We start from the raw sequence: 10,493 nt of genomic DNA on the forward strand, positions 1-10,493 counted from the left end.
AAGAGTCACTGGTATTTTTTTTACATCTAGTTAGAATCTCCAATTTGAGCAACACTTGCAGAAAATTACTGAGAATCTAGGTCTTAAATTCTTCTCAAGTTTAAAATGCTAAAACTGAAACACTTTGCATGCGGAATGACTTAAAAGCTAATGATGATATCTCACTCTATCTCAGTCTACCTAGGACTCTCAATATGGTCAAAAATATAAAGAATTAATGTTGAGAGAGGTCTTAAAATCTTTAAATGGAAGATAGAGCACTCAAGAAAAGCACGATTAGTGCACTTGAAACCAAAAACTAGCATAAAGAAACTACTCCATCACAATCTGCTGAGCACCAGCAGGACAGTGAAAGGTAAGAAAGAGAGATGAGATGATATGAGTCTAACTGACTCATATCATCTGACACATATCATCAGAAGACATTTTAAACTCAGAATCCGAAGGTCTGTTGCAAAACAGTAATGTAGTCTCTCATTTAAAAGTAACAGAATTCATTTATAATCTTTGTGACTACACCAAAAAGCCATCAGAGATATGATCTATGTTCAATATAAGGGTTAAAATGTCAGGAGACAAAGAAAAAGAACCAAAAGTATATATGAACACTGAGCAATCAACCCAGAAATACCGTTCATGACTTTTAAAATTAGCATTTTGAGAAGAGCTCAGTTTGTGATCTGAGTCTTTTTAGCAGATGAGTTTGGACCATAAATCTGAGATACAGGATTAAGCATTCACTAAAACATAAGAATACTTCAACTAGCTTTCTGGTAAAAAGACATGAATTCAGACAGTTACTGGCACACAATTACTTCAGGCTTACCCATGAGTGTTGACTTCCTTCTGTGTCACAGGAGGCAAAATAGGCAGGTTCAGAGTTGCAGAAGGGAAGGAGGAGGCAAAGGATTCCCTATCTGTAACTAGCCATCTTCAGAGTGTGTGCAGATATTCAGGATGGTTCTTTTAAAACCCATTAAATTGGCTGACTGAACCTGAATGCTTAAGGGCTTTTCAAACCTCTTTTGACTTGACTATTTTATTTTCAGTTATAGACAACCCTCATGAAGGCACGTATTTAAGATAATGGTGCATAATACTGTAGAACTTCACAGGCTTTCTCAGTGCAACAAATAAGCCTTCATTTTGCCAAGGCACATTTTTTCCCTAGAACATCATGCTGCAGTTTCTCTCCCTATTCAGTTAGGCTGCTTAAATAAATAAATCTCAGTCCCTGTAGGGCTGCATCATTCAAACTTAAATTGTTAGTCTACACATAACTGGTTTGTGCCTTCTGCACTTAATCCCTCAGCCTCTCTTGCTTACACATCTCTTGCATTCAGGATCATTAAGTGCTGGATGGAATTTATAGCCAGAGCAAAGCCCCGTTTGTCATCCAAGCTTTTGGAATTAACTCAGTAGCACCTACATACTGACTTATGAAGAAAAGCTTATCTCAGTTTATGGCAGACTAGAGTGCATTTTACCATGTAGCAGTGGAGTGAATCTCTTTTGCTGGAACACAAATCACTTCTAATGTTGTCCGCATTTTTACATTTATTGAATTTTTCTCTTGACTAAGTCTGACCCTTGGGTTTGCCTTCGTTAAGTGTTGCATTGTTCAGCTAGTTTGGCACAACAGACTAACAAGCTTCAGTCTGGCTTCAGGCTGGGAGCCCTGCCTCCTGAGCTCTGGCAGGTAAAACTTCAGCCCTTTAAAACGTGGCTGCCCCTACCCTACCGATGTGCTGGATGTTACTGCAGGCATGGAGGGGTGCCAGAGCCCTGCCTGCCCTTGGCCACTGCACTGAGCTATAACCAAGCAAGGGATCAGCTCTGGGTCACTGGCACAAGCTGTGCCAGCTGGGGAGGCAGTCTCCAGCTACAGGGAGGGGCAGGCAGCCAGGTGGTTAGTTTTAAACTACCACAGCATAAATCCACTAAGCTCAGGAGTTGGAGCCCTCTGATCACTCCTGCTCCTTAAACCTCACAGGGCTTTTAACCATGAGGGTACGGGAGCACCAGAGAGCACTGGGGAGGCGTGTGAAGGGTGAATGCAGTGCAGTTACCAGATTATAACTGTATGCTTCCTACAACAGGCAAAATCTTGGCTAGAGCCTCACAGGACTCACACATCCTGCTTGAGCAGTCTGATCAGAACATCTCAGTCCTCTGGTTAACACAGACGGCTCTTGCTCCTCAGCTCCACAATAGCTCACAGATCCACCTGAAAGCAGTGCTGTGTGTCTCACAGCACCTGGAGGAAATAAGACGATGGTCTTTGAGTATGTTATTGTGTCTCTGCAACACCTGAGTGTTCTCAAAAGCACTTGCAGAGAAGAATCGAATAACTGATACAAAAACTTCAGTATCTTTTACATATTTTTGTTGCTGCTGTTGTTACAGAGCTTATTATAACCAAGCCAAGCCACAGCAGATCAGAGATAATGTTATTCAAACTTTCATACATGCTATAGAAGCATAATTCAAAACTTCTGCTTCAGAGCAGGAAAGGGCAGAAAAGAATTCACCATTCAAAGAGGTGTTTAGCATTGCTTTCTGAGGAAATACTAAGTTACAGATCCACTAGATGGCAACTGAACATACATACATAGCCACACTGGACAGGTTAACATTATGGTGTCATCCTGCCTTTATGATGTGTCAGGGCTAGACCCTTTCAAGAAGCAACTTGTCCCTCTATGCTTAAGCACTCTGTACTTATATATCTCATTTTTCTTCTTGTAGAAGTTACTGGAAACTTTCAGATGTGTGATTTTAGCATGCAGCCATCAGGTGTGTAAAGGCAAATGGTCAGGGATTCTATACTTTTTAAAATCACATATAAAATATTGATGTTTATTTGTCTGCTTTTTCTTTTTTAAATTTCTGTAAGAGGCAGGGTGGTCCTGTTATCAACTCAATGTGTTTGAGCTCCAAAAATATGGAACCAGTTATCATTTGTACCGTAGCCTTCCTCATGAAATTGTGTTTAAAATGTTGCATGCATTCTTTGCATCTTGAATTTTTGCAGCTGCCATGATTATTTCTACTCCATTTTATCTTGTCTGGGAAATTCAGATTCAGTTCAAGTTCTTCAGAGTGGGCTTGTTTTTTTCTGAGTTGCTTATATTTGGCTTAGCACAGGGACACTTGCATATCTATACAGACCTATATGATTTGAATGACGAGTAAGTAGCAAACAAGAACAATTTGAGGAAATGTACTTTTTCTAACTCTTCAGGCCTTTTCTCTAACACTGATAAAGACCTCTTTCTCAGCAACATGAGCATGAATAAAACAGAACAGTCTAAGAAAAAGGCCTTACATTAGATGCCATTCATTACTCCCCCTTGCTTCCCTACCCAACTTCCAAAGAATGCAGGAAATTGGGATGAAAAAGTGCAAGAAACAAGGTAAGCAGTGAAAACTGCACTCCGTACACACAAAATTGCTCTAACAGCTCATTAATTATGTGCATGCAAGAAAAACTTTCAAGGGAAAAGAGAGAAGGAGGAAAAAATTCCACATTTGGGACTGAAACTGGGTATTTCAATGCAAGAGCAAGGGCAGTTGCCATGTAGTCAGACACTAGACCTCCCAGTTTCTCTGCCTGCAGATCGTGAATAGTCAGTACATGTTAACTAAAGCCTGGCTCTCTGCTCACTCAGCTCTCACAGCAGTTAGAGCTGTAACTGATCACCAGGGAATTCTTCTTTAGCTCCTCTTCTTATCAGGTGTTCACTTTTCTTAAAAACAGCTGCTGTAGGAGCTTATGGTTATGAAAAGAAACCACTGCTCTCTGGAAGCTGGGCCACTGATGTCTGTACAGAGCCACTCTTTCGTGCTTCATATGCAGTGAGAGGTCACACAGAAAGCAGAGCCCTGGTGTGGCAGGTTCCCTCTTGGCTGCACACAGTGGATCACAGATCTTTCTACTGGATCTACTGAGCAGAAACCAGCAAGGGTGTGTGGTAGGACCAGTCCACTTCCTGAACAGCTTTGGGAAGCCCCACGGTGACCACAACTCCAAAGATACACTTGTAATCTCCACACATCCTCCTACCTCCTACAGACTTTATTCCTGTGCTATATGTAGGTCTATGCTGTTTCTTTACTTTCTGGTTATTCTTCTGTTCCTCAATCGTTTAAAACACGTGTCGCACCAGATTGAGTTATGGCATTGTGCCACTTCTGTGGCACATGTCCTCCTCCACTGACTCTTCCCCACCTCTACTCAAAAGAAGTAAAGTTAGACCCAGCTCTGTAAGCAAACCCCTGGGCTTACCTGCCGTGGTGCAGAGGTCTGCTCATGAGGACCTGTATCCAAACCACTCCAGCATAGGCTCAAGTCCTTTCTTCAAGTTCAGAGCTCTTGTGCATGAACTCCTCAAAGCAAAGATCTTCTCTGCACAGTTAAATTCGTAGTGCCACATGGGGGAGCTTGTGCTGTGACTAAAGCTCTTCTCTTTCAGATCAAGAGAAAAGGACATCTCGGCAGCACTAATGTCTTCAGCCACTGGAAACTGTTCTGGAAAGGCTGGTTGAAAATCATGCCGTATGCATACATAGCGCACACATACTATAATAAAGATGTTACTTTTCAAAATCATCTTAGGTCCTTGAAAAAGCAGCCAAACCCTCAACCCATAAACTGTAGCTCATAAACCTCAGAAACTTCCAGTTGCCCATAGCCTGATAGATCAAATAAAATGAAAATTACTGTATTGTAAAGGCATAAACAAAGCAAATGAGTAATGGGGATCAATTCCAGGCATCCACTTCACATACACACCAACCAGCCTTTAGTTAACTTTACTCCTTGCTGAGCCATGTCTGGCTGTGAAGCCATCTTGACAGCTGAAGTAAAAGCAGGTGAAAAAGCAATCAAAAAGGCAGGGAATCTGTCTCATTGTATTTTGCAAATAGACAGAACCTCAAGTCTGTTTGGAAACCCTTAAAATCATGACCATGCCTTAGAGGCAAAAACAGAGTTTAAAGCTCACCTTCCAGGTCATTCAGAAAATAAGCAATCTGGTAGCTCGAGCATATGAAAACTGACATACGAAAACTTACAAGTTTGGGGGTTTTGTTTGGATTTTTGTTATTGTTATTGTTGTTTTTCCTAAGACAAAAGAAACAATTTGAAAGCAGTTTGTAAATAATGAGAAGGTGACAGACCTCCTGGGCTGGCCATCTGGAAGACAGATGGAAACAGTCGAGCCTGGAGCTGCGCCCTTTCACACCCCTGTAGGGTACTCAAAAGCCCCCTCACAACGTATTATATTACTTTGTATAAAAAGCACCTTGCAGTTTGGGTAAAGTATGGCAAAGAACGCCGAGCACAGAAAGGGTGCTGCTAGGACAAGCCAGAGCGGGGGGCTCCCCAGCAGCACATGGCACCTTCCCTTTGCGCCGGGGAGGGGAAAGGAAAAGACAAGACCCTCCGGGAGCGGGACCCCTTCGCCCCCCGCGGCCGGGCGGGGCGGGCTTTGCCGGCGGCACCGGGCACGGCACGGCACGGCACGGGGGCACGGCACGGGGGCACGGCACGGGGCGGGACAGAGCGGGACCCGCCTCCATAAGAGGCAGCGGCGGGAGCAGTAGTGGGAGCAGCGCGGCCGGCGAGGGGGAGGAAGGAAGGGCAGGAGGAAGGATGCAGGCGATGCCGGGGGCGCAGGCGGCCAGGCCGTTCAAGCTGAGGAAGAGTTTCGGTAGGGGCGGCGGGCGCACGGCGGGGCTGCGCGGCGGCGGCGGGCTGCGCGCACGCGTAACGCTTCTCCTTTCTCCCGCGCAGCCACCCGGCTGGAAGAAGTAGCAGGAATCCGGGCGAAGTTCCCAACAAAAATCCCGGTAAATGTCTGTTTTGTATTATCGGAGGTTACTGCTGCTACTTAAAAAGAAGTGCTGGGAACCCCTCTCTGAAGCGTGGAGGGGAAGGGGGAAGGGACCTGACTGTTTTAGGGTTTGCTAAGTGTGACTCTAATTAAAACAGGTAATTGTCGAGAGGTACCACAGAGAGAAATACCTTCCTCTCTTGGACAAAACCAAGTTTCTTGTTCCCGAGGAGCTGACCATGACGCAGTTCATAACCATCATCAGGTAGGCAGGGAGCACCTGTGGGGCTGGGCTGGGGCTTGCTGCTCTTCTCTAAGCAGGTACTTCCTAGGGCTGTGCTGGAACATCTTGCTTTCTTTAGTGGGGAGGAAGATGATGGTGTTAGTAATGGCCTCCATCTCTTGCAAATGCTTAAAGAAAATCAGCAGATGCTTTCTCAGGTGCATTTAGGGGAAAATGTGAATCATGCTCTTTGGATTCATAAAGACTTCTCTCTTCTCCCTAACTATGAGTAAATAATTATATCAGACTCCTTTCTTCTTGCTTGATGAACTTGGCACTGGGGCTCTCTGGATTTGTTCTGCTTATAGCTGTTACTGCCTTGCTCTCCTACTGTACCTTGCTGAATTTGCTCAAGTTCAAAGCAACTCTTAGGTATGAGTGGCATGTAATGTGTTTTTAAAATATTCTTTATAAAATGCTACAGGGAAGAAGTTTCCCAAAGTATTTAGTGATGTTCCCTGATGAAGTAGGAAAGCTATGTACTTTCCAGACCACTTCTTAAAGTATAGAAAAGATCATTCTAGATGTTCACTTCTGTGAAAGAGGCTTTTGGCTCTTGGACATCTTAGGTGCTGATCCTCATATGGAGTCCTTCTGAGAAGGACTCTTCTTTTGAAGGTAGACTTCAAAATACGTGTAACAGACCATGCTGGAATCCTTTACTACAGCTGTACTGCAGAAGCTTTTGGTTTCTACTCAGCACTTCTCTCTAGTAACTGGGAACTCTAAGCCCAGGCTCAGTAGCACTCACAGTCTAACAATGTAAGCCTTTCCTCACAGCACAAGCCTTTCAGCTTCCAAGCCCACAGTTAACTTCCTGCTGATGAAGATGTTAAACCACATAATGATTTTACACAGCACTTCTTGTACATAGTTCATGCAACTGCTCTGCTTAATGTATTGCATAGACTAAAGTGGAAACCGTCTTGAATTTGCTAATGTTTAATGCTCTATTTCTCCTCCCTTCTTCAATTAGAAGCAGGATGGCTCTAACAGCTACACAAGCTTTCTACCTGCTGGTGAACAACAAAAGCCTAGCCAGTATGTCCTTGACAATGGCAGAAGTGTACAGGGACTACAAAGATGAAGATGGCTTTGTGTATATGACATATGCTTCCCAGGAGATGTTTGGATGCTTTTTACCCACTACACAAGGGAAAACCATGGAATGCCTTCAAAAAACTTAAGGTTGGGGGTCTATGTGCTGCAGTGAAGCAGTTTGCCTGTGACATGAACCTTGGAGATGCTCCTTCCAGTATGAGCTTGAGCTCTCTAGTGGGGAGACCAGCTGGCAGGACCAGCTCAAGGCAGAAATGGTGGTACACTTTTCCTAGATAATAATTTGGATATATATTTTTATATTTGAAGACACTATGGGGTTTTTTGGAACTGCACCTCCACTTTTTTGCAATATCAATCTTTGTTATAGAACTGATTTTTAAAGTGTCCTTAAAGCTTAAGTCTAAGAGTAAAATAAAGAAGCTTTTAAGTATTGAGTTGAATGTTAGTTTTAATCTGGGGAAAAGACTGTAAAAGTCTGTCTAGGAGAAAGTCCTAGAATAATTCTGGGAATTTAAGCTCTGTGCTTTTTAAATGAAGCGTTGCTTGAGTAGCCACTCTGAATTTTTGAATGGAAAAACAAAGCTGAAGTTAGGTCACACAGGAGCAACACCATACCTATAAATGGTTCATTAAGCTAGATACCTGAGCTGCAAGATTAAGCAGACTGTACTAGTGCTAGAGCAGGGTTCAAATGCAGTGTTAAGTTCAACACCCAGATAAACTACTGTTGGCTGTTACAGGAAACACTGAGTATCTGTAATATACATAAGCACCTGTTTAAATAAGCCAAACTGATTTCCAGTCAGCATAACCTAAATGCAGATAGCACAACTTGAACTGTAGTTTAATCAAGTGTTCAACAGTCTATTCTTACTACTGAACTCGGATACTCTGGTCTCTGTAGATAGATAGTCATATCCATCTCCTACAGGCACCTGCTTGTCAGTTCCCCCAAAGGGCTTCAGGGAGCCTTCTTTCAACAACTGACAAAGCCATGTAATGTACTTTGTGATTAAGAGGTATACCAGTTGTCTCTAGAAAATGTCAAAGCTGTCACGTAGTGAGATACTGATTCATCTAATACACCGACTTGGTTCCTAAACATGTATTAAAAGAGCACTCGACATGAGGCTTAGTCTGAAGTACAGCTCAAGCTAGCTTTCCTGGTCTTCTCATATGTGAGGAATGTATTGGAAAGCTGTAATGTTCTGATCAAACTTAAAACACCAGGCCACTTATCTGTCACACTGTGCAGTTAATTAATCAACTGGTAACTTCAGCTTAGGATGGTCAAATTGTTACAATATGATGCAATTCTTCTGTTCAGTACCAAACTAATTTGCAGAATGATTAATGTAGGAATTACTAGACTGCAAAGAAAGTGTTGACAGTATTTACATTATGCATAAGGAAGGAATGTGTATGTAAGGTTTTTGCAGTGGTTCTCTTGCACGAATAATCTCTTGAACTTAAAGCTCTGAGCAGACCTGCATTCATGCCTGTAAACCAGGGGGTTTAGAGGGTACCTGCCATACGGAAGGTGGTGTTTGCCAACTCTTGTTACATGAGCTGAGGAACAAAGAGATCATTGACCTGACCGACTCAGTGGAAAGGCTAAGGATATGTCAGTATAGGTTATGAAAACATGCAGGCTTTGGGATCCCCAGAATCTGTTGCTTGGACAGAGCATTTCACTTACGCTTGTAATGGAAACAGTTTCCATTGCACAAATCTCAAATAGTCGTTTGTTACCCGCCCTCAGGGAGGCGGACACCTGTTTGGCAGGAGCACTATGCAGTAATGTTGAACAGCTGTGGGAATCTTGCGGTGAGGGGAGCACGGGGAAGTCTTGCTATGTTCAAGCTCTCTTACCAGTCTAAGAGCTGGGCTAATATTTTGCTTCATTGACTCCTCTGTTTGTCTTCCTGTCTTGTGTGATACTTGGTACATGAAGAGAAAAGCACTACAGATTCTTGGCTGGAGCAGTTTTATGTCTGACGGCCAACTTTCTTAGGTTTGTAATGTAGTGGCTGAGGTGTAAGTGTTGATCCCTCCAGCATTTATTGACATTAGGCTGTGGTTTCTAACAGGCTGAGTTGCAGATCCTGCCAAGAAAGTTACACAAGGAGAAGGTCAGTTGCAGGTAAAGTGCATCATTATAAACTTGTTTAAACTGGCCTGATGAACCTAGAGAGAAGTCCTGTGAGCTGGAAAAGCTTCATCATTGGGTAATAGTAATAGACTTGCCCTTCTACCAGATGTTAAAACATCAACGACAGTTTTCAAAAAGTCTTAAAATAATAAACTAGGAGTTAGATGCCCAAATAAATCAGTTATCCTGCTGCTTCAGTTGCTTTGGTGTGACTAGAAGCTTTGAATTCAACCTATTGTCTTTTGAAGTGCAAGAAATAAGGATTAGAGAAGAAGCAAACAGAAAAAACTTTGGTCTGACTGACATAAGCAACTGAGATAACTGCAGCTGCTTCCAATGCAGCTTCTGTTTGAAGAGCTAATATTTGCTTGAGCAAATATCATTGATCAGACAGGTTTTTGGTTTTTTTTTTTTTTTTTTGGCAATGAAGGACACCATGCTGTGGTAAGTGTAGTTCTTCCCAATGTACCCACAATGTAAAAAGTGAAGACAGAGATGCCATTTTTTGTAGAAGTACATTCATTTCTGTATTATGGACTCATGTTCTTTAATTCACAAAATATTCAGCAGAGAAAAGAAAAAATTCTGTGGATACTTATGTTTCTTCTATCTACCAACTAAATCCTGGAAGGTGTTTGGTGCTCTGGCTTCAAAGCACTTACGTATGTACGTGCTCTGCTAAAGTAACTTGTTAGATTAGGTCCACATCAGTTGGCCCCTTGTAAGATCAAGCACTGTGTCTCATCTTCAAACATAAAACCAATCAAACTGAAAGGACACTGTAAGTGTGGGATGAGGGCTGAAATTGTCCTTGCTGTTGAGGTCCTTTTTTTGGAGTATTGTGTAAAATAGAGTACTGAGAGAGTTGTGACTCATGGCGGGGGGACAGGGGGAACAAACCCCTATTAAGATCTAGGGTTTTTGTATAACTTCACCAAGGTATTAAAAGAGCTTTAATGTTAATAACAAGAGACTGCTGAAGTTATTAAAAAGGAAATACAAAAGCAGCTAAAATCTGAGGCTGCAACCTTGCTGCGCAGAAATGATATTTTAATGAAACACGCCATTCATGTCTGTAATGTGTGCCTGCACAGTGACTGCTCTGGGAACAGGATAGTTTTCAAAAGACCTCGCTCCTGAGGTGTGGGCTGTGTGCAAC

At 42.7% G+C, this 10,493-nt stretch overlaps 1 protein-coding gene across 1 annotated transcript; it reads left to right on the forward strand.

Moving 5' to 3' along the window:
- Positions 1 to 5,609: 5,609 nt before the first annotated feature.
- Positions 5,610 to 7,562, forward strand: MAP1LC3C (microtubule associated protein 1 light chain 3 gamma). The gene is made up of 4 exons (XM_014950591.1): positions 5,610 to 5,714; positions 5,798 to 5,853; positions 5,996 to 6,102; positions 7,097 to 7,562. The coding sequence occupies exons 1-4, from the start codon at positions 5,657 to 5,659 to the stop codon at positions 7,305 to 7,307; spliced, it is 432 nt and encodes a 143-aa protein (XP_014806077.1). The 5' UTR covers positions 5,610 to 5,656; the 3' UTR covers positions 7,308 to 7,562.
- Positions 7,563 to 10,493: the final 2,931 nt, after the last annotated feature.

This window comes from Calidris pugnax, unplaced genomic scaffold (genome assembly GCF_001431845.1).
Source record: "Calidris pugnax isolate Ruff unplaced genomic scaffold, ASM143184v1 scaffold24, whole genome shotgun sequence".
NCBI lineage: Eukaryota > Metazoa > Chordata > Aves > Charadriiformes > Scolopacidae > Calidris > Calidris pugnax.

Coding starts and splice junctions, on each gene's coding strand:
- MAP1LC3C (XM_014950591.1), top strand. CDS start 5,657: ATGCAGGCGATGCCGGGGGCGCAGGCGGCCAGGCCGTTCAAGCTGAGG. Junction 5,715..5,797: donor CAAGCTGAGGAAGAGTTTCG/GTAGGGGCGGCG, acceptor TCTCCCGCGCAG/CCACCCGGCTGGAAGAAGTA. Junction 6,103..7,096: donor CAGTTCATAACCATCATCAG/GTAGGCAGGGAG, acceptor TTCTTCAATTAG/AAGCAGGATGGCTCTAACAG.